At 41.7% G+C, this 25008-nt stretch overlaps 1 protein-coding gene across 1 annotated transcript in view; it reads right to left on the bottom strand.

The window, feature by feature from the left end:
* sugt1 (SGT1 homolog, MIS12 kinetochore complex assembly cochaperone) overlaps nt 1-19396 on the bottom strand; it is a gene marked incomplete in the record, with an annotated part of 54395 nt that extends 34999 nt beyond the window's left edge. The window contains 8 exon segments of the mRNA XM_021319431.2: nt 7229-7257; nt 8307-8360; nt 14063-14133; nt 14788-14857; nt 15858-15948; nt 17245-17293; nt 17383-17438; nt 19256-19396. Of these exon segments, the coding sequence (XP_021175106.2) occupies nt 7229-7257; nt 8307-8360; nt 14063-14133; nt 14788-14857; nt 15858-15948; nt 17245-17293; nt 17383-17438; nt 19256-19336 (501 nt within the window).
* Nucleotides 19397-25008: the final 5612 nt, after the last annotated feature.

Genomic DNA, 25008 nt, shown 5'->3' with positions numbered 1-25008 from the left:
AATGAAAAATGTCATGGGAAAAGGACCTTTTGTGTTTATTTGCTCGGGTTGTTTCTGACTGATATTAACATAAAAAAAAAAAAAATCAAGTTTGACAAAGAAACGAAGAAGGATATCTGTAAGGGGGGGGGGGGGGCAAAATAGATTAGATTGTTTTAAAACTGTCGCGTCAAACTTGTCGCCATTTTTTTTTTATCTCGCTCATAATGTGTTTAAAAAGACGCAGCTAAGGAGGCTTGTGAAGTCGAGAGCAGAGCTTCGTGTTGCCCGGGAATTAAAGAGGTTGGGCAGATCAATGATCTGGTAGAGGAGGAAAACAGTCCCACATTCACAGCCTTGATGATTAAAGAAAAAAGTTGCCATAAATCTGCTTCTTGATCTGTGGGCTAAGACCTGACAGTGGTATAAATCCTGAATCAGCACGCTCTCAGCCTGCACATTCATTAGCCCACATCTGCAACACACACTAATTAGTGCACAGTTGAAGAAAAAAAGTACCGTCCTACTCATTAGGTCAGTAATCACCTTAAATAGTGCAGAGGAACCTTCAGCGGGTAAATTATGCCGGTCTGTGTAGCTGTGTGCGGATGTGAGTGAGTAAGGATTTATACCCGACGTTTGAATCGAGCTGAAGTCTCCACAGGAGCTGCCCTGTATACAGTAAGAGTGGATTTTCCTGCTTCCACTCTTGCTACAGAAAGCTTTACCCGCATTAAGGAATTAAAAGGTAGGGACAGCCTACTTTATTCTCCTTCAATTTAAGGAAGAGATTAAGATGTTGATCTGAGTGCAGTAACCCCAGTAATTATCAGCTACGGTTGCCGTAAGCTGCTTACGCTCACATCAGCGTGCCCTTTTCCTGCTTTAATATTTTAACTGAACAAAAGGAATTAAAGCACGCCACAGCAAGTCAAAGAACAGGCACCAGAAAGATAAACATCCCATTAATCTGGAAAAAACAAATCCCTCGTTATTGCATGAATCTGCGTGAGCGTCGTTTCGGAACTCGCCCGCACCTTTCGTTGGCTTTTCTAAGCGCGACACCGCCACCGTCCTGAGCCGTAATGTGAATTTGCTTTCTGCTCAGCCTGGCGCCTTTTCATCATGAGAAGGACAGGCCTGCTGCCCGGCTGTGGTCACTCTGACCCAAAAAACTAACACAAGTCAGCTGTTATTGTTCGGCTTTTCTTTTTGTGGCCCGGCACACGACTAGATCCTGATGTAGCTTAGCGTCTGTAGTGGACAGCGCAGCACGACAGGTGCTTTTGAAAGTACTCGGCTCTGCTGCGAGTGGGTGGCTTTTGTTTCATCAACAGGATATTTTTCTCAATTAAAATGTTCTCCGCACTTTTTTAGATAAAAAAAAAAGGCACTAAATGTCCAATATGCAGAAGATGTACAATGTCTTGCAAAATTATTCACACCCCTTAGGACTTTTTCCTCCATTGCTAAATTTCAACTTCACTCTGTGATGCATTTTATTGGGGTGGTAGAGAATGGACCAACACAAAGTAATCATGAAGTAAAGGAAAAGGATACATGACCTTCAAAAATATTTACCGTATTTTCCGGACTATAAGTCGCAGTTTTTTTTCATAGTTTGGCCGGGGGTGCGACTTATACTCTGGAGCGACTTATGTGTGAAATTATTACCCATTTTTACCGGTATATCATTACACCTGTTATTTTCACACCAAACCGCAAGAGGGCGCTCTAGGCCTGTGTTGAATCAGACGTAAGCGACGTAGAAGCAGAAGTGCCGCATCTTCTACCTCCGGAGTTAACGGAGTTATTTGAAAGTGACACAGAGGATGAAGATTTCACTGGATTTTAGTTATTTGGAGTGACACGGGTGCTTTAGTTAACTTCTTTGCATGTTATTCATGCTATAGTTATCTGAATAGCTTTTAATATGTTATGTTAACATACCAGGCACGTTCTCAGTTGTGTCAAGAAGCGTAAGCTAACCGTACAATTATTCAGCCTGTTGTTGCCTCCGTTCTATTTTTATTTAAAATTGCCTTTCAAGATGACATGTCTGTTCTTGATGTTGCATATTATCAAACAAATTTCCCCCAAAAATGCAACTTATACTCCAGTGCGACTTATATATGTTTTTTCCTTCTTTATTATGCATTTTATGGCTGGTGCGACTTGTACTCCGGAGCAACTTATAGTCCGGAAAATACGGTACACAATAAAGTATGTTTTTCATAGCCCTGAATATAGTCAAGAGCAACCTATAGCTCTTGCAGGTTGCCTTGTTAGTAGACAGAGTCTACCTGGGTGTAAGTTGATGTCAGCCAAGGGGAAACATGGGGGTGGCGGTATCATGCTGTGGGGAGGCTCTTCTTCAGCAGGAACAGAGAAGCTAGTGGAAGTTGATGGGGAAATGCTCCGTTATGGATAAAACTATCCATCTATTGTACCTGAAGACCAGTGAATGGGCCAGAACATGAAATGGACTTCTACACTCTCCGGAATAATTTATTTCAATGTCAAACTGATTCTAAATAATAAAGAAATAAGGAAATAAATAACGGTCAAGGCTAAACCTAAACGGCACTAACTCATTTAGACTAAATGGATTTGTTGGCCTTTTGGTGCAGCTGAATCCTACACATTCATTTATACTTTGGTGATAAGTTCCAGACGGTCTTTGTATTAGTTGCTAACAGATGAATCCACGTTTTATATCTAGGTGGTTTCACAGATCTGTTGTGTTGCTGAGGGGTTCAGACACCAAAGAGCTGTAAGTTTTACGCAACCCTGTGTTTTTGATCTGTGTTGTAGGATCTAAAATGTTCCTGCACCAGCGAACCTTTTCTGTGTTGAGGCTGCCTGTCATTTCGCCTCTCTGTCATTTTGTATGTCTACAGGTTCGGTCGTGTCATGCCCAGATTTTCTTTCAGGTCGGAAATGGTGCTGATTTGTACCGGTCGTGTCTAAACACTCCATCTTCCAGCTTGTTGTGTCCTTTGAAAAAAAAGATCCCACAAGTCAAGTGGGTTCAGTCTTTGAAAGAGGTGTAAGGATCAGCTGGAAAAGCAGAATATGGCAAAATAATACCATGAAAAAAAACCCGGCATTTTTGACCATCGTGTTGTTTTTGTGATCATTTGGAGCCAAATTCCTGGGGGGAAAGGCTGTCATAATGTGCTAAAGACTGAAGACAGGGGCCAAGTTTCACTTTCCAGCAGAACAAGGGCCCTAAACATGCAAGCAGCGCTACAAATAAGGTGTTTGCTCTAAAACTAATTCATGTTAGAAAAAAAATTAAATAATCCATCCTCCAAATAATTGGAGCAACACTTCAGATCTTAGTTATAAAAGCCATGTATCCTTGTCCTTCCACTTCAGATTATGCAAATTCTCAAAATCGTTCTGAGATCTGTTCTTGTAACATGGAAAAATGTGAAATAGCCAAAAGGATAAAAGCATTTTCACAAGCACTGGATTTTCTCTACCATTCAGCAAGAACGCACACTTGCCCATTGCTAGGCTGAAAGAAGTACCTTGGTGGTGAGGATCTTGAAGCTGCTCTGCTGTGGGACGATGGGGTGCAGGAGGTGGAAGTGGAGGTTGCAGTTCTCGCCCGACGCCATTTCTATCTCTGCAGAGAGCTGCAGAAGTGAAAACCGACAGATTTTAAACATGAACTCTGGCAGCACGTCAACAGACGATCAGGGAGCCCTCCAAAAACGTGAAAATATCTGATACAACAGAACATGAAAATATAAATCCCTCCCGTGTTGAAACAGTTATGAAGAAATATTTGGATGTTATCTGACTGCAGCGCTCAGAGAACGTGTAAAACAACAAAGGAGGAGCGAGCGAAGGTGTCAGCGAGGCTGTGAGAGTTGCCATGCGATGCGTCTGCCGCGATCGTCTGGAGACCTCGTCCTGTCCCCTTCAGCCACACTCTGATGACCGCTGAGTGGGCGGTGGGGGGGTAGCCTGTCATTCACTGACACTCTGGATGTACTTCCTGTTCGGAGGGCCATGACTGTAGCTACAGCTCGCCTTCCCAATGCAAAATAAAACTGCTTTTCCCTTTTTATTCTGCACTAATCCCATCATTTTGTCAATATGTACCCAACTCTCAGTCCACAGCCAGCGTTTTCCTAAAAGTCCCTCCTTCTGATCTGGCACCAAAAGAACAGGAGGAGGACTGTAATGGAAGCAGGAGCTTAGAAAGTGAGATAAAGTTGCTTTTGGGCAATTGCACTAAACTACCACAGCTTTAATATTCATTTCTGGTTGGATTTCTGTGCCGTCTGTCGGTATATACAGCTGCTGCGCGCTCCGTGGCGAGGGGGAAAATAAGTGGAACCACCTCCTTTCATCTTTAATTTCTTTTGTATATACTGACCTAGTAAAAAATATATGAACTTATCTGTACTCTGCACCACAAAGGGAGCTTAACGAGTGACTGTTATTCGGAGCAAGTGAACTATTTCTTTTGAAATGGGGTAAACTCAGTTTGTTATTCTATTAGGAAAGGCAAAGCGTCTCCCTGGGGTGCCCTGCAGTTACCCCTCGGAGAGGGGGAGAGAGACAAGTGGAAAGACTGAAATGAAAAGAGAAAAAGTCAAAGAAAGGAGCGGTGTCCCTGAAGGGCTCCGCAGCTGATCCTAGATCAGTTATGCCTCCCATCTACAGACAATTAGGAGGTTGGAGAAGCTAGGGAGGGTAAATTGTTCTTAGATCTGTACTTTGGGGGCAATGTTAACAAGGCACCACTGGAGGCATGTTTGGGTCTGTGGGGAGGAGTGTGTGTGTATGAGACCCATCTAATGGGCCCCCCTGAGGAAACACTCCACAGCTAACCTGTCTTTGTTCCACGCACTCAGAGAGAAAACAGACCGCCTTCACCTCTATACGCGCAGCATTGCAGGGGGCTTTCGTACCTCTCGCTCCGTGAAGCTGACACGCAGGCCGTCCTTGGGAACGTTCTTGGCCATGATCGTGACGATGACCTGCGACTCCGTTTGGTACCAGTCGTGCCTGAAAGAGACGGACGACACGTGAAGCTCTTGATGTAGTCTGGTAGAAATGTGCAAAATAAATAAATAAATAATTCAATAGCTTATTTGAGTTACACAATCTCACAATGAAACATTTAGAAAATCCCATCTTTAATTAATTGACGATAAAACTCCTGCTTTAATAAAAAACAATGGGCTTAGACAAAATCACAAGTGGCAAGAATTATTGGCATCCCTACCAATCCTGCTAAAATAAATACAACAGAGCATTGTTTTTTTTTTCTGGGTTTTGGGAATTTTAATAAATAATCCATGCCTTTCTGTTCCCATGGGCTATAGCTATGACCAAAGAAGCCCATTTTAAGCCTCTGGCTTCTTCTAGGCTGTGAGAGGAACCGTATTTATTCTGACACCACACAGTGAGCCCGACGCTAAATGAGATTAAACAGATTCCCCAAAGCTCACTGCAGTAAACAGTGGTCACCAAGTCTCCATAGCAGCCATTCCACATTATCTACATGCCATCCCCTTTTTCCTGTCCCACTATCACAAAAATAAACATGTGTGCTCTCCAAACTCTGTTTAGCTGTTTTTCCTTTTTCCAACAACAAATACCCTAGGTGGGTCTGGCATGAAACAAAGGATGAAGATGTGGAAAAATACCTCGTGCCCACCGTAGAGTAAGGTGGAGGACCTGTGATGCTGCGGGTCTGTTTCTCTACCAAAAGCCTGTGAACCTTGTTATTGTGCACGGCTTCACGGCCCTTATTTTAGCTTTTGAATAAATATCTGGTGCGCTCTGACAGAAGACTGCAAACGGGACTCTACCAGATCTAAAACGTGGACGAATCAACACAGAGGTGACTCACGTCACACAAAATGAACTGTTGTCCACAAAAAGAGACTCGAATATTTGAGGCTGATAAAAATCCAATCAGATCTAATTGCAATCATGTGAGAAACGTAACAAGTTGGAAAAGTAGCCAGACAGACGTGATCTTTGCCAACAAAACACACAATTTTCACAATTTCTAGTTTCTGAAACTTCACTGTAAAAAACAACTAAATAAATAAATAAGTGTATTTCAAATAAAAGTAAATCTGTCTGCCTTTTGAAGATTAACACTGTAACTCTGTTGCATATGAAGATAAAACTTAGACCCAGGTGAAAAGAGGTGATTATTCGCCCTTAAAATGTAAGAAGCCCTAAAGCATTTATACATCTGAGACATTAAACTTTAGTTGAATAAATTTACGTTAAATCAGACCAACTTCTCAGAACTAGGACGGGTTAGTTGTCCAAAGCTTGACCAACAGTAAAATGACCAGATATGAGTGAACTGATAAGAATTCAGTCAAACAATTGTGCGTTCAAATGAAAATGAAGCAGCCAGCACTGAGGAGGAACCACATGGAGCTAAATCAATGACAGCTCACATCGACCTCGAAAAGGAGATTTGGCATCGTTCAATGTCGCCATTTCTTTTCTTTTATTTACAATTTACTTTCACTGACGATGTTTTATATTTTTGTAATAGCAACGCTTTATTTTCCAATGCATTTGCAATGCCAAATCTCCGTTTGGATGTCAACGTAAGCTGCCATTGATTTAGCTCCACAGACGCAGAAGGATTGTGCAAAGACGAGCGGTCAAAGAGCGCTCCAACCCTGGGAGATCTTATGAGACAAGACAAAGTGCTGTCCTACTGGCACGGCGGGGTTATGCAGTGGGCTAACAGCAGGGGTGCCAATAAGTCTGCCACCAGTGGTTTTGTTAAAAACTGTCATTTCGTAACCGCAGCGCACTCAAAGGTCGGATTGGTCTAACGCTCTCAGGGCGACGTCATGCTTCGGCTATAACAGACGGACTTAATCTGAGGCTTTTTACACGTCTTCAGTAATACAGGACAATCCACAGGGTTACATCACTATGATGGGATGGAGAGCGGAAGGTTTGCCTTATAAGACATAAACAGTGAAAGCCCATGTGGGGAGAGCTGGATGGGGCGTACTGACGCTGCACCTACTTCACAGGTGGAGCGGCTGGTGTCTGCTGGGTCATTCGGCCCCGGCGTCCCGATGATAGAGAGACAGACGTGACAAAAAACACAAACAATAAACAGAAAAGGTAAGAATAAAGAAAACACACACAAAAAAAAACCCTCTTTATTCCTTCAAAGCCAAACAGCCACGATGCTGAGAGCAACACTGCCCCCAAGTGGCATGACAGGGAAACTCACCGTGGCGGCGGTGCCGTTGAGCGTCTGAGCTGTGGAGAGGAGAACAACGGCAACTTTAAACCGTCTTAATGCAGCACAGAGTCTAAAACACAATGCAAAGCGCTTTAAATATTCAGCTGCGACTCCGCGGATGAGTGATGGCGAGCAGACGCGTCTCCGCGCTTGTTTACTGGTCCATCCACGCCCATCAGAAGCCCCGTGAGCCCCAGCGAGCCTGAGCGCCGTTTACCAGCATGCTATCATGCATTATTCACCGACCGCATCGTGTAAGGCGCGCGCTGAGAGGGCTGAGATGATAGGCGGCGTGGTAATGTCGCCTTAATGAGGTCGAGCTTGAAGTGGGGAGGAACGCGGGGCTGTGGGGGGGGGCGGAAAAGTTGTGTGAACTCCGACACTCTCTGTGCCACATGCGACAGAATCACCACGTGCCATGTGTGTGTGTTTGTGTGTGTGTGTGTTTGCTTGTGGTAAACACGCCGTAACATGAAGAAACAACTGCTTGCGGATGAGTAAGCGCGGCTCTGCTCGCCTGAGTGTGTGCGCAGCTCTGTGAAAAGGAGCGGGTCTCACCGGGGGCTTTCAAACATCAGCAACGTTAGCTCTGATGAATCACGGCGCTCTCGGGGGCTACGTGTGCACGCGGGTGTGAAGGCTGTTTGTCGAAACGCATGCTCCTGTTTACTGCAGACGATCCGGAGGGCCGCGGCATCGCCGAGCCCAGACGGAGGCATGCATCTTTCATCGGACAGAGCGGCGCTGCCTCCGACATGGTGGGGGGTGGGTGGGGGGGGGGGCACGGATCCATGCATATGTGCATACTCATTTGTTTGATCAGACAAGCTGATCTGCTCCCTGACGGCGCCGTTTAGTTTCATGTTTGGCGGCAGCAGCGAACATAACGCGCGGCCTAATTCACGGCGGGTAAACGCCGCTTCCACACGGCGGACGGGGCAGGACATTTTACAATCGACTGCCGTCAGCCGAGCGTCCAGGTGAGGTTCGATGCCCAGCAGAGAAAGAACAAAAAACTGCACCGGCTGCTCGTGCTTAAATAAAGAGAAGTGTGTGAGCTACTTACTCCCCATCATCTCTTCGCACCGCTTTATCCAGACTTCAAACGATTTGTCAGAATCTGTTAAAAAAAGAGAAAAAAGAAGCATAAATTGATTTCAATGTTTCCTCGCTTTATATGTGTCCTATTCATTAAATAATTGGGTAAGTATTATTCCACCCCAGTTTTCGCCTCCACAAATCACAAACTGGGTCTTTAGGAATCTGTAACCCTCTCAGAATAATGAGCGGTCTTGGTGGTGATGGGACCCAACACCGTCCAGTCTACTGGCCTTCTGTGCTTTGTCCCAGCTAGCATGGCCTCATAAAATGCCGAGTCAGCCATTAAGATTTTTTACTCTGTCATGTTGGATGGCCGGCTGATTCCCTGGACCTCTGTACGATCCGAGCAGCTGATGCTGTCCCAACCTTCGCAACTGAACACGCTCCTTTTATCCGCCAAACAGCAGGAACGTTTTCACTTTCTTTATTTTTTACTGCACCAACAGCACTTCCCGAGAGGTTCAAAGCGCGTAAATAGTCATTAACATTCAAGAAGATTCATGATCGAGTCAAAAAAAAAAAAAAAAAAAAAAAAAAAAAAAAAAAAACAGCAATCACAATTTGGGCTGCCATTTATGATCATTTCCCTTTTCAATGCATCTAATTGAAAAAAGATTAATTCTGCTCCTTCTCCAGCTGAATATAAAGGTTTTATTGAATATTAATAATATGTCACATTGCTTTTCAGCTGACATTGCTTGTTTACACATTCAGAAAAAATAAATCAAGATTCAAACAAAAGAGAACCTTCAACCCATTTAAGTTTAAAAAAGCCTACAGGTATAAAGCAGCTGCTCTGGCATTAAAGAAGTAAAACACAGAGAAGCGCTAATCAGAATGCTTCTGTAGCGTTTAAGTTGGTTTTAAATATCCATTTGTCTAAATGTGTTAGAAGGACACAGGCTGTCTTTATTTATTTTTCATGACTGTTCAAAGCGCAGAAACCAAATGAACGCGTTCAGCTGCATGAACAGAGCACATTAAGTCATGCAGGCAGAACATCTGATAATCAGACGTGGGTTCATGCCTCTCCAGATCTCCCCTCACATCTTTAATAAGAGCAACATGTGGCGGTCAGGCATCACGTTTAAAATCCATCAGCCTAAAAACAAAATGTAACAATGAACTGACGGAGACTTTGTTTTGACGCGCCTGACGTCCGTGCATCAAACCCAAAAAGGTTGCAGAGCTCTCAAATCTCAGTGTCGCCCCCTAGCTTCAGGGACCCAGAAGAATCCCTGCCCCGTCGGACCTTTAAATGCTTTGAAAAAAAAAAAAAATAGTAAAAACTGACAACTATTAGAAGCCGACTAGTTACTAAAGCAGAAGCTTTATCCACCCAGATTGCTGTGAAAGTGCAGCTTGGAGGAAGCAGAGCGAGGAGTGGAGCCGGACCGGACCGGTGCAAACAGAACCCACGCAGAACACCTACAGACTGCAGCCTCTCTGCACTAGAGCGAGCGTTTCAGAAAAACGACGTGTCGACTAAACGCACTGATGCCGCTGGCTCACTGCGGCCCGCTACGTTTGCCGTCTAGACACTAGGGTGTGAATAACTGGTGCCAGCCGGGTCACCTTTACCTGCTCCGGCTGTCAAAGACGTCACATCAGACCAGCGCCATCTCATCCCTCACCATCAGCAGAACACCCCGACGCTGGCTGCCATCAACACTACCAGACTACATGAAACAGGCTATTTCACCGTTAGCATGAGCCAAGCCGTCACTTTCACCTTTAAACCCGTTAGAGTCCAGAGCGTGGCAGGTGGGGCCTTATGGGGCGCAGGTGGAAGGGTTTCTCTCTTTTCTCGTTTTTGTAAGTATGGCCTCCACATCAGAACCAGGGGGGGGGGGGTCTTGCTTGAGTTTGTATTGAGTTTGTACGGCTTACAGCAACAGTGGTTGGGCTTCCTTCCCAACACCGCTGGGGGTCCAACTGTCTGCACCTTAGTGAGACCTGCTAACCCTCGTTAGCGAGGGCTATGAACTCTGAAAGCTGGTCTTTCTCTGTTCTCGTTTTCAGGGAGGCAAAGCTTTCGTTTGGAAGAGAACTGCTTCAGGGATCCAACAATAATGCAGCTTTGAACATCTACATCTCCTGAGGTTTTTTTCCCACGCGGAAAACCCGCCGAGCGTTGCTGTCCGGGGGGTCCGACGTTTACGGGGAGCAGTCGGGGGACTTGACCAGAAAACAGCTTTTAGGAAAAACAAGCTGACTTGAAATAAAAGGCTTTCAAAATAAATGTGAGACATCTCGACACATGATGAACTGCATTGATGAGTCCCATTGCTCTGGTGGTATGAAGGCAGTTTAAGTGAATGCTTGACTCTGAGCAACGGCATGTGTGGGCGGCTCATTAAAGCCACTCTGATGTGTAAACTTCAGTCAACATGCAGCTCATCAGACTCATATCTGTTCGCTGTGAACTGCTAATAAACAGACAGTGAGACACCAAACAGAGGATTTATTGTCAAAGGAGATGAAAGTTATTTAGCTCTGCCTCTGTTTTAAAATATGTTGACCTTAGTTATCCTTTTCATCAAAGGCCACAACCTCACTCTAATCTTCTTTTTTTTAAAATAAGAAAACAGCATTTATGCCTCATCGTATCCTTTTAATTACCAAAATTATAAACCAGAGGTGGTAGTAACTAGTTGCATTTACTCAGTTCTATTTACTTGAGTAATGTTTGATCAAAATGTACTTTTAGGAGTAGTTTTACTACACTGTAACTCTTACGTGAGTCATATTATTAGTCAAGTATCGCTACTCTTGAGTACAATTTCTGGCTACGCTACCTACTGGGAGTAACTTCATGAATAAAGAACAGACTTATGTAACCAAAAATGCACCAGAGACACAAAAACCTAGAGTTTATGTTAAAGGGAGACTTCTTATTTGTACACAAGCTTTATTTTAATGTTATTTTCTATCTGCTGAGCTCAGTGAGCCATTTTGAGGTCAAATGAAAGTACAGTAACCAGCAGATATATATTCAATGGAAATACTTTGCACTGTTCTAACATACTGTGTGTATATATATATATATATATATATATATATATATATATATATATATATATATATATATATATATATATATATATATATATATATATATATATATTAGGGCTGGGCAACGATTCAAATATTTAATCGCGATTAATCGCATTGTATTTACAAACTCCAAGAATGAATTCAAAAGTAGTGTAAAGAGCACTTTTATTTTAATGTTCTGCTGCCATATGAACAAAGGTGTTGTAACATTTGTAGCACTTATTTTATACTGGATATTTTCAACCCATCTATTGAATTTAGTGCACTAGTTTATCTTTTCTTCATAAAAGAACAGCAAGCACTGCAGCCAAAATATGGCCTTTTTTGACCTGCTGTATATTAGCCAGTCCCTAAGCTTGATGTATCATGAAACTGTTGACCTTTTGGGTTTTGTGGTTTTTATTTTATTATTACAATTAAATAATAATAATAATAATAATGTTATGTTCAGTGTTTTTTCGCTAATCCACCTCTTATATATATTTCAATCCTTATGTAATTTTGTCTGTGTTGTGTGCACCTGCCTGTTGCTTTAATCCTATAAATTTCCCTGTCGTGGGATAAAAAAAGGATTAGCTAATGTTATCTTATCTTAAATAACACTTTTTAATATATGTACTGGGTTCTTTCAAGGTCTTAATTACATGTTATGTGTGGGCTCCAGTAACATCCATCCATCCATCCATCCATCCATCCATCCATCCATCCATCCACTGATCTACCTGGATGTTCCATGGAGGACTGAAACGCCTCAGTCAGTGACGTCAGTCTGTGGGTCTGTCGGGGCAGTGAGAGAAGTTTCGTCTCCTCTCTCCGTTTCTGGGGCTCGACGTTTTCATGTTTTTTCACGTGCTTAGATAAATTTGTTGTGTTTCCACTGAAATGAACCGGCTTTTTACAAAACATACAGCTTGATTTCATTTACGGTATTAAAATAAAGCCAAACGGTGCTACTTCCCCAGTTCATGTTTTTTCGCTGCTGCGGTCTCTCTCAGCTGTTTGTGTATTAAGTTTGTGTGAGAGCTGAGTGGGCGGGCCAGGCTGAGCCTGCGTGCTGATTGGCTGGCGCCGCTGAGCCATGTACGAGAGGGGAGGGGGAGCGGGAGAGTGCTGCCGTGACAGCTGCAGTCAGCGCGCGTGCTGACTGACACTGACTGAAAGCATGGAGCAACATGCGTTAATGCGCGATAAAATAAATATCGCCGTTAATAGTGTAATGAATTAACGCGAAATTAACGCGTTAACTTGCCCAGCCCTAATATATATATATATATATATATATATATATATATATATATATATATATATATATATATATATATATATATATATATATATATACACACACACACACACACACATACATACACACATATAATGATGGAAAAAAATGAAGAAGTGTTTGTCTTTAGTGTATCTTGTGTCTTTAAAATACCAGAATTTGCACATAACCTTATATTTTTGTCAGTTTGATTACATCATTTTGAAATATTAAAATCATCAGCTGTTATGATTAGTTACTCAGAACTTGAGTAGCCTTCTTACTGATTATTTTTTCACTCTTGTTTGAGTAATTTCTAGTAAAACTATTTACTTTTACTTGAGTAACTTAACAATAGGTTCCCCAACACTTCAATCGATTAGATAAGTCAAATCTATAAATGCGGTTGGGGTGGTGGGTTGGGAGACAGGAGAAAGCTGCCTGCTAATATCCAGTATTAGTATTGCTGTTATGGCCGATAAGTGATACTTACCATGCTCCACCTAGTGGACATTAGGGTAACTGCTATGAAGGCGGCTGAAGTGCAAACATGTGCCAAGCGTCCTCATTGGATAAATAAGGCGAAAGCAGACGGAAGCTAATATTTTTTCAAAATGAATAATTTCCAGACTGAAATACCCAACACAGTGCGGTTAAAACAAGAACCTTGAGAGATCGGTCAAGTTGCTGTGAGCCGCACAGGACGGGAAGAAAACCCGCATGCGGCCCAGGAGCCACGTGTTCAGCACTCCTATCTTGGAGGGTTCAAGGAAATCTTACTCAAGGAACTCAAATAACTCGTTTCATCGTCTCATCTTAAGCCCCCATGGAAAGAAGACCTATTTTCCTGGCTCAGCGTTGGTGCTACTGATGGACCGGTTCTACAGGGAAACATCTGATCCCTGGTTGAAACAAGGGGGGGGGGGGGGGGGGGACAGCACTGAAGAAGCACTGACCCAGAACAGAATTAGAAACGCACCTGATTTGGGGAAACAAACCCCAAAATACATAATAAATAAAAACCTTTCCAGTCATAATTTAAAGTTATGAGATGATGACTTTGTCCTGAAACAGCACATGTTTCTGACATCTGCTGTTAATGCAAGATGCCGAACCAACGGGATCCACAGAGAGCTAGAGAACTCTGCCACCCGCCAACACGTCCAGATTCCACCTACCCATGACGACCAGAAACAGAAATGTATTTACAACGACAGAGCAGCGTTTAACATCCCCCCCGCGTTACACAAGACGTTTAGTAACAACAAGCCAGCTGGATTTTGGTGCCTGACAAATATTTATAAATCCAAAACAACCATAAATATTCACAGAGGACAGAAAAGAAGAAGCCGGGCTTTAAGTGGAAACCATGTAAGCAGAAGGCAGGAGTGGATTAAACTCACCGTCCAGCTGCTGGACCTGAGAGAAAGCGGCCTGTGCTGACTCGTAGTTTTTCAGGTGGTACTCTGCAATTCTGGGTGGGGTAAAAAAAAAAAAAAAAAAGACTTAATCATAACTTTGAGATATGAAAGGGCCATCTTCTGTGAATTAGGTTTAGTTGCCTCTATCACATATAAAAAAAAAAATTGAAAATAAATTCCTCATCTACATTATGCAGGTACAGCTCCAGGATATAATGTTTTCCATGTCCCTATGAACTCTACAGAGGTTTAATTTAAGTCAGATTTTATCAGACAGAATTTGATTATATGTAATTATTGTCAACAAACCACAATACACTTAGAACCATGGTTGTCACTAGGGATGGGTATCGTTAAGGATTTATCCATATACTACCCTACTACTCTTATCGATGCTCCTCATTGGACACAAATGGGCATCTCTGAAAACTAAATTTTTCTATAATCAGTTATAATTTAGTCGGCTCCATTTATAACACAGAAACAGAACAAAATCTTAACCATCCCCCAACTTGTTTAGATTTTGGTCCTTAAGCCCTGTTTTTGTTTTTTAAAGCAGGCTTAGAGCATTATTTCTTGGCATCAATATTTCAAGCAGATAAAACCAAACCTAACCCACAGACGTTTCTTTGACAGCTTAGCAAAGGGCCAGTGTAATTTGTATCTCTAAGTTATCACACAGCGGTCAGCTGGTTGACTCTACGCACCCTGTCCGCATGAAGGCTAGAGGTAGGCTGGGTTTTAGCTGCTGGGCTTTCTTTGCATCATCAACGGCACCTGGAAGAGAAAAAAATTAAGTATGATCAAGGGAAGGTAGATGCATGGATCAACGCTTAACAGTTTGTTTGTTGTTTTTTTAGATACTGCTGTTCAATAACGGGTGAACACGAACAGTGAATCAGCCAATTACAAGGGAGCATTCAGGCAGCCATAGATGACTTGCTGCATTTAAACTGAGCATCAGAAAGAGGAATAAATGGCATTCATGAGACTTTAAACGTGACGAGGTTGTAGGTCCCAGACGGTGGTCTGAGCGTTTCAACCGTCAGTCTGCTGGGATTTAATTGCACCACCATTGGTTTAGGCTTGCAGACAGCAGTCCGGAAAGAGAAAATATTGAGCGAGAGGCAATTGTGTGGAACAAAAACATGTTTGATGTCAGAGGAGAAACAGTAAATGGTTTAATATGACAGAAAGGCAAGCATATTAAATACCATCTTGGTTTGTACAACCCATCCAGTCTTGAAAATCACAGCTGGTGCCATTTTGTAAGATATGGTCAAGAAACTAAAACTAGGAGACAGGCTGCTCTAAACTGAACATCAGATTGGAAAATAATTGCTTGGTCTGATGAGTCTTGATTTTTTAGCAGCAGCATTGAGATGGCGGTGTGAGAGTTTGGCATAAACATGAAAGTATGGATCAATCCTGCCTCGTATCAGGCTGCTGGTGGCGTTATAATGGTACAATGAGGTGAGAGATATTTTCTTGGCACACTTTGGACCCCTTAGAATAAATAGAGCATCGTTTAAACACAACAGATTATGACTGCTGACCTAGTCTATCCGTTTTCTGATCTCTACTTTCAGCAGGACAATGCCAAACGGGGGTCCAACCCCAGCAAGTTGTACCTAATAAAGTGGCCGAGGAGTGTTCATGTGGCCAATGTCTCTGTTAAATATTTTGGTGGTGAACAACGAGCAATGAGTTAATTCAGTTTTTACCTGCGTGGTCTCAAGTTAGAAGCAGTTCTTGATAAAAGGTGAACTTGACTTACTGCTGTAGTTTTTCAGGAGTATGTGGGCATAGGCACGCTGACAGAACCACTCAGCGTTGTCACAGTCGCCTTGAAGGGCCTCGTTAAGAGCCTGAGAGGAGCAACAGAGCTATTAGACAACCTAACGTGGTTTCCATTTGACACAGAGTACAGCAATAAAAATACAAGAGCAAGATTGAACAGGAGAAATTGGCAGCTCTGAGCCTCTAAAATCGTTTAAGAGGGAAGCATTAATATGCCTAGTACTATGAAGTCTTCCTGATTAACTATATTACTATCAGCAAGAGTAGCTACTGCCGCTTTAGCTCCGACACTAATTGTAATTGCACTACCTGCTAACGCCACACACTCACTTAAAGGCTGATTTTTATTCACTGCCGTTGATACAATTAGTGTTGATAATGTAAAGTAGCTAAACTTATTTATTATTGATTCTTTTATCGGCATGGTTAAGGTTTTGGTCAAAAAAGTTCAAATTACCAGAAGATGAGAACAATGCCTGAAATCAACCAAATAGTCCATTATTAAATGCTTTCAAGTCAGCATACACCCAAAATAAAGAGATTTGATATATAAGCACGTTTTAATTAGACCCAGAAAGTTCTGGATTCTGGATCTTAATCTTGATATAACTACATTAATAATACTGTGAGCAGAATGTATTTTTGCTTTAATCAGGAACATTCTCGGTTGGTTAAATAAGAGCTTAACTGACACATTTCCAACAATTTAAAGGCAGATCTTCAAAAGATAATTCCCTGAATGTTTCATTGCAAAGTTTTGTTTTTGTTTGGTTTGTTGCCGTTTTTTGTGATGTTTGGTCACAATACTTTACAGGTTTCACTGTAAATCGAGGGACATAAATTCCTCAAATGTTTAGCGGTAGCTAAGGACGAATCTGCGTCCACACGGGACTTTACCATCATTTGAAACATTTCTGCTGGCTTTGAGAATGAAGTCAACAGGTCTCCCGTTGGGGAGCGCTTCAGTGAATGCCATGGCTACAGAAACGACCAGAAACGCGTTTCTTGGCTTTCACTTTCAGGTAAATCACAACGCGCGGCTAACTAGCATGCTAACCTGAAGTATTAGATACGACTTATGGATGACAAACGTTAAGAAACAAAATAAAGGCGAGATGAAATACAACCAAAAATCGCAGTCGTTATCCAGAAATGTGTTTATACATCTGTCAGAGTGGAGCTAGCAGGAAGCATGAGCTAACTTAGCAAACTAACACCAAAGCTAACATAAAACGCATTAATTAGCACTAAAGTCTCAGCTATCTCTACAGAGCAGCCAGTCGGAGCACCTTAAATTTAAACCGATAACCATCCCCAGCAGGCTAGTCGCGCCGTGGATGGATGAAAGCAGTGCTAATGTTTACCTCTAGCGCTCTCTGTGGATCTTCGTCAATGAAGCTATCGCTGAAGCTGCTAAAGCAAAAAGTCAGACACCGTTAAAGGAATGGGAATTAATGCATAAACCCGAACCGAAGGCCACCTAGTAAGTCGGTTAAACTTACCGTTCGGCTGCCATGGGTTTGGTCCGCAGGTGTGGACTGTTTCTGACAGGAAAGTTCTAGACGCGGAGAGAGAGAAACTACTAGAAAAGTGATAGCGGCAAGTGTCAGTGAACGCAACACAAGGTTCGACAACATCCGGTTACGTAGAGGTCTGACGTTGACGCGCCTTCTCACGTCGGTCCAAGAGGGAGGAGGAGCGCTGGGACAAGTAAAAAACATGACAGATCCAGCAAAATGTAAATCATCAGAATAAACATACAACTTAATGTTACACATGGCATAAATATGGCAATACTGATTGACTGGATCACAAAGGATAACATAGAACAGGAAGATAAAATATATTATATTAATAAGTATCAACAAATATATAATAATGAGGTCACATTTAATAAAAAATGTAGAGTATAATACTCTATCAATTATCAATTTAAATGCTCAAAGTATGTGCAGTAAGTTTTCCACTATAAGAGAATATCTAAGTACGTTTAAAAATAAATTCAGCATTATTGCAGTTAGTTTAAAGACAACATTGTGGGTGAGGTTCAGATGGAAGGACATGAACTTTATTCATTAAATCGACAAAACAAAAGATGGGGCGGAGTTGCACTGTACATACATTCAAACATGAAATGTAAGAAGGTTAGTGAAATGACTATAATAGAAAATAATGAAGAAGAAATGATGGCAGTGGAAATTATATCTACTCAAGCAAAAGGAATATTGATAAGTTGAGAGTCTTGTGTGGTATCGTTCACAGATACCATAACTGAAAGATTTGAGGTTACAAAAGCTAAGAAGCAAATAATGTGAAAAAAGATGGATGTAAATACTTTAAAAAAGATTCAGTAACAGAACTGATGTAGAGTTATTGTAAGCTAAGTTAAGGGACAGATATCATAAGAGTGCCCTTCTCTCTGCTCCTTTTCATTCAAGATGCATTGATTTGGGAGTGTGTGCATTGTTGTGTGTATGAATTTTAAATTTATTGATATATGAAATAAATCAATAAATACATAAAAAAGAGTCCCATAAAACATTGATTTACAGAAAACTATGTCATTGTGGTGTTTTAAACCTGCAGGGTTTTCTTACAAAATATTTAACAATAAGACAGAGACATGATAGACATCATTTATAAATGTATTGACAGTGCATTTAAAAGGGTAAAAACAGAAGTATAACACATCTTCTACAGTTAAAAATGGCAGTTTTCACGCTAAAATATCATATACCACAATTTAAGTTTAAGTGTTAACATAAGAGACACAAGAGCTAGTGCAATCGCTATAAAACAATAAGCCTAATGTCATGAAAGTTCCAAGTAAAATTTACAGATGAAAATGTTTGATACACAGTGGGTATAGCTGAACAGTCCCTCTTCCCTGGGTAGTAGCTTATGATCTATTCTATCTATACTCCAGGGTCAGATTTTCTGAGTTCCCAGTTGGAGCTTCAACCTAAATGCTGCCTAAATTAAAAAAAATGGAGGATGCATCTGAAAATGTCTAATGGATAATAACTCCATAAGTGTTGTTCGAATAGTGCAGTTAGTAAAAAAGAGGTACGAAAAGGAGCCTATGTGTTTCCTCTCGTAGCTCCTCTAGGATAGGAATCTTGTGATGTCCCTTATCAGGAAAATGTGTTCTGTCTGAAAAAGCGAAGTCCAAAAAATTGACTGTATGTTCAGAAACAACCCCAGAAAAACGCAACCGCTGACTCACAAAAGTTACAAGTTACTTTAGAGAAAAACAAGCCCAAAGTTGCTGATAATGAGTGGACTAAATGCAACACTGATGCTCACATGAGCACCGCTCATGGATTGTATGAAGTTTTAAAGCAGCTGATAAAAAGGCAAATAAACGTTGCCTACCTGCCCAGAGGCTGCAGTCGCTGGTTTCAGGTCTGATCGTTCAAGCGTTGGCTCCTTACCATCGAGGAAATGTAGAGACATATTTAGGTTTATCGATTCCACAGTAAAGTCCTCTCAGTTACAACCTGGTATCCTCTGCAATCCTTCAGGCTTTTGGAAAATCCATGGAAAAAAAACCTCCCTTCTTATGATAATGATCACCATATCGCTAGTCACTCCAGCAGATACCAACACAGTAGCCATGTTTTGTTGTTTCCATATTATTTTCTGTTGAGGCAATATTCAGGACAAACCTGTTCACTATTTGACTCAAACAAGTAAACTATTCAGCATTGCTGCTTTGATTGTACAACCACAAGACGTCTGTGACGCATGTGTCTAAATATAGTAATTTGACGTCATTTGAGGAATGCCGTACAAGGGCATTCGGATGGAGCCCCTGTACCCTAACCCTAAATTCAGCGGCAGTGCGTGGTAGGACCGGGGGTGTCTTCTGCAGTGTCTGCGGCAGCAGCGGGATAAACCTCCTGGCACAGGGGAGCTATAAGGAATCCCACAATCCTTTGCGTGACATGACGTATAAGCACAGCCCAAAATGTCTGCAGCGATTAGAGTGTGCACTTGTGAGTAGCACCATTTCTCCTTTCACGTATTACAGGACTTGTTGGTCATCCATGTGGATAATAAGCTTTTGGCTCCATCTTTGTCGCCCACAGCAAATAAGATCCAATAGATAGTGTAACAATGTAACGGCAAAGTTTTAAATCACAGGAAGCATTGAAAACGCCAGCTGTGATGTGATGAAATATAAAGTGTATATACATATAGTAATCTTGAATTAATAATTTGTTTATGTTGTAAACATTGTTTATTTTGCATATAAAAATAAAACCTATTCATAAAATTAAAACAGTGACAATAAATAACGAAAATCATCTCTAGTATATTAACTCTGTTTAGGAAGACAATAATGAGCAATTTGGCCGGTTATTGTTAGAACTACAGAGTCTGTATAAGTTTACGTGCCTTTATATGTTTTGGTTTGTTGTTGTTGTTTGTCTTTTTTGGAACACTGTAGGCCCGGATTTGACTCGCATCGTCCATGTGCGTTTCTGTCGGGTAATGACGTTGGAGTTAAAGGATGTCCGAAATCAGCACAGCAGTCCGAAGCTCCTTTCCTACCCATGATAGAGTTCTTACTGCTGACCCCATGAAAGGTGAAGAAATTGGAGCTAGAAGCTATATTAAGAACATTTCGGAGGCAGCCAGAGTTTGGCCAGTGAGAGTTCTCCTGAGTAGCCCCATGTTTATGGCTGCCACACAAATAAAGTTGGAGGTATGAATGTACCAACCTTGCCAACCTAAAATCTTGAGTATGATGCCATGACTCTGAAAGCGTGTTCCAGCTTCTGAGACAAATCGGGTCAAACATCACTTCTCACGGCCACGTGCAAAGACCGGTGTTCAAGCACTTGCCCCTTTGCCCTAGATGAGAAAAGTGCCATTTGTACTGGAGCCCAATTGATGGGCATTTATTTGAAATTTTGTGCGAATGTTACACCGATCTGATCCACAGCGCCTGCCTTGCCCACCCCCCACCCCCCCCCACCCCCATCTCCTTTTAGCCCTCTTTTGCTGCTGCCCTTCTCCTCTGACCCGCAGCGTCAGACGGACAGGTAATAAAAAAGGAAGGGGGGCAGCCAAGTTGCAGCAGAATGTCAAGTAGCTCTCACAATAAAATGTTGACATTAATGAAATAATTATAATAAAGTGTTCAATATAGGGTGTTTGTTTTTATTTAATTTATCCAGAGCAGTTTATGTTGACTAGTTATTAGGAAGCATGCACGATATGGCTCTTTCTGTCTGTTTTTTCTGTTATTCATTTATTTTCTCCGGTTGATAAATTGAGTTACGCTGTTTGATTAAACATGTGTTGATTGTGTGAACAAAAATAAATATGCACATTAAATATATCCTGCTGTGTTTTTATTTTATTTTATAAACTAATTTGGCAAAGCCCTTCTTTTGGCTTAGGCACCTGCCAGTTCATTTTCTTGCCAAGCATCGGGATACTCTGTGTGTGTGCCTGAGTTCTCACACATAACATGCGCTCCTTTCCATTTATTTGAACCATGCATTCACGTCTCAACCTATTGAATGTTCTCTTTGTATTCAGAAGTTGGATTTTTTCAACTTCTCCCTGGCAATTAAGACAAGAATGCCTCCCGAGGTCGGAATTTGGATTGGGAAATGTGGCCAAGTTCAGTGTCCAACATGGCTGCTACACATATAGCTAAGAGTGGTGAAGGTCACAGGCATAACCTTTTTATTATTGATTCTGACTCCTTGTAAAGCAGCGATTCACATCGTGTTGATGAACCTGTATTTGTGAACACGTTTCATTAATGTTTAAATGTGTAAAATGGAGAGAACTCTGTTAAGATCTGGTGTTTCTGATAGCTGTTGGTACCGCCCTGTGTGTTTTGACATGTGGGTGTAGAGCTGCGGCCTTCAGAGAGAAGATTGAAACAGCTCGTGAAACGCATAAAGGATTCAAAGAGCGCTCGCTTAAATGACTCTGAAATCAGCCTCTCCACTGTATGGCAACTAGTCTAAAATTAGACAACAATCGAACAAATGCCAACATGCTCAGGTTCTACTTGTCCAACAAATTCACCCTAAGGAAAATAAATGACCAGTGTCCTTCTGTATTCAAACAAAGTGAAGAAGAGGGTGTTTTAATCATCATTGTTTAGTAGTTTCTGTTCTGGACTCATATAAATCTCAACAAGCAATCAACACAATAAGGTCGTATTTATTACCACCAGTGATTGAAATGCAATTCTTGAATTTTAGTCATTAATCCCAATAGTTGTTTATTTCTGACAATCGAGACATTTTCTTGGACAGTGTGTTTACTGACTTCCCCACTGGCTTACAAGTTAAGCAGAAGCCAGACTGTTCATGCACATGATCAAAGTTGGTCCACTCAGAAAAGACCTGACGCTGTGGTGGGTGATGGTCCGATCTTTAAGTGGGCTCCCAGAACCAACTCTGCAAAGTACCCCAAACGACCTCTCTGTAGAGATGCCTTGCAGCATTGCCCCTTGACAGTTTTTTTACTGACTTCCTGACACTTTGTGCCTCATTCACTCAAATGTCTCCACGTTCTGTCCAATGCTTTTTTTTTTTATTATCTTTTTTTATATTCAGACTTACTGCTTGAGTTTGTTGCATCTTCTGGCAAACCGGGTACTGCTGCTCTCACTCCCACACAGACCATTACACATCAGATGAATGCTGATGCTACGGACTGACGGAAGATCTTTGCTGAACACGCTGAAAACCTGCTGGGCTTTCCCAGAAGGTAGAGTATGCTAAGATTTGTTCCAGAACAATATGAGCGCTGGTATCCCAGTCCAACATCCTGACCTCTCTGGTAATGATGAAGTTAGTCACTATCTCCATGGCGTTGTCCACACTGAGGAGCGGAGCAGAAGACTCCTGCAGGTTAAGGCCGCAGGTTTGTCCACCCGTCTAACCGTACAATGACTCCAGTCCGTCACCGATGCGCCCCACCGCTGCAGATTCAACAGAGAACGTCTGCAGGTGGCATGAGTCAGAGTTGCGCGCAAAGTCAGAGGTGTGATGATAGAACAGAAACAGGGAGAGAACACTTCCCCGCGGTAGTCGTGTTACTGAGCAGCGCATCAGACAAGGTGTTCCTGGGGCAGCCAAACACACCGAGGCCCTGCCTGACAGGTAATCAGCAGCCCAGGAGTCAGTGGAAGAGCCGTCAGCCATCCTGAGCAGCTTGTCACACACACCGTGATCCGTGATCATCATTGTGCCTCCTCTGCCTTCCAGGTGAGAGTCAGTAAGTGCGCTGCAGCAGATATGTGACAGAATCATCCGCCCCCACACGCAGCTGGTTGGCAAAGTGAAGAGAGGGTCAAGAGCAGTTTTCACTTACGGACTGAGCTGGGGCAGAACTAGTCTCTCTGGATCCTTCATGTCAAGCTGGATCAGAATAAGCGGCCTAAGAGTCAGTGCAGCCAGATGGGGCGGTGGGACTTGGACGGAGAAGGTTCTCTTCCCTGAAGATGCCAGGACAGCTGGGGCACCAGGAAACTGATGCCATCAGGACCTGCTTCTATTGTTCAGTGTTTTTAAAAGCTGTTGTCACAGTCAAGCAGGTTTTTTTAAAAATTTGTTTCTAAAGGGACGCGAATGTCTGATCTGTTTTCAGCACGAGTAGTTGTCTTTAAATAATAATGCAGTCTATTAAAATAATATTTCAAACTTGACAGAAACGTGTTTAACAATTAGAAAATACAGAACAAGAACATAGTTTTTTGTCCATACACTCGTCGTCAGCATCAAGGTAATGATAATATGGGGCTTTTTATTTATTTATTTATCTAAATAGTTGTTTTTCAGGGTGGAAAAATAATACAAGAATTTGGTGCATAACTTTAAATTCACTGTATCACAGGGGTGAAAACTATGCACTCAACACTGCCTAATATTTGGTTAATTAGCAATTGGCAGAGACACTACAGACTTAATTGCAGCCATCATGTTTTTTGTTGTTATTCTGACGGGTTCACTCTGCAATCACGTATCAGAAATGGTAGCATTCATTTAAACTAGTGGGTTTCCTGGAATCAGTCCTGACTTTTAAGTATAGTCCATGTGTTATTAATAAGGCTGAGGAGAGAGCATTCATCCTAAGAAGTATATGGGGGTCTTGGAGGACAAATGTCTTTCTATTGTGAAGTTTGTAAAATAGAAAATCGCCTTGGATACCAGTATCTACTGTGCTGCCCTTTACATTGTCTAGTCCGGGCATTTGACACAGTTATCCTGTCAAAAGCTGTCAGATATTGGTTTGACAGATAACACTGTATCTTGGCTTTCTAATCATCTGTCAGATTGTGGACAAAGTATGCACCACGGTGGTCTGTCGTCAGCAGACTCAAACATCACAAGAGGGCAGGGATCCTATTTTGGTCCAACTCTGTTTTCAATTTATGCAAACAGTGTTGGTGAAAATGTTACTGATGCTTGAATATATTTTAATGCTGATGACACTGTGGTTTACAGCTATGCAAAAACTGTTACTGCTGTGCTTAGATGGCTGCAGTATGCTTTTAACTTTATTTAGTCAAACTTGCTTTAGTCCTAAATCCTGATGTTTGCTCAGAAAAATAAAGTTTAACTAACTCTCTCAAAACAATGACAGGTACACCAGTAGAGTTTGTTGAGACTTATAACTACAGTGGTGTTGAAATTTACAAAAAAACTACTTTCGTTTGAGTCACATTGAAATTGTTGTAAAGAAGCTGAAGATCCAAATTAGGCTTTCCTTTAGAAATAGATCTTGCTTTTCTCTCAGTACAACCCGGTACAGCTCAGCAGGATCCGAAACGGCCCACATTGATTCTACTGGGAGAGTTTGAAAAAAAATACAGAAATCTTCCTCTTGTTTTAAAGTCATAATATTCTGGCTTATTTAGTTGAGTACATTTTTTAGTTTGTATCGTTACTGTTTTTGTAACTTTTTCATTCTACAGTACTAGTTTATTCAAACAAGCCATGAACGTCACAGGTTGTTGTGCCAGTGTCATTTGAATTTTAATTTTTATATAATTTTTCTCATCATGCTGTCTTTTTCCCCCACATCATTTCAGCTTTCATCTTAAAGCAAAAGCCATAAATACTTCCTTTATTTTAAAGTGATCCTAGTAC

Source organism: Fundulus heteroclitus, chromosome 6 (assembly GCF_011125445.2).
Source record: "Fundulus heteroclitus isolate FHET01 chromosome 6, MU-UCD_Fhet_4.1, whole genome shotgun sequence".
Taxonomy (NCBI): domain Eukaryota; kingdom Metazoa; phylum Chordata; class Actinopteri; order Cyprinodontiformes; family Fundulidae; genus Fundulus; species Fundulus heteroclitus.
Note: the sequence above shows the minus strand (reverse complement) of the source record. Positions and strands in the feature narration are given on the sequence as shown.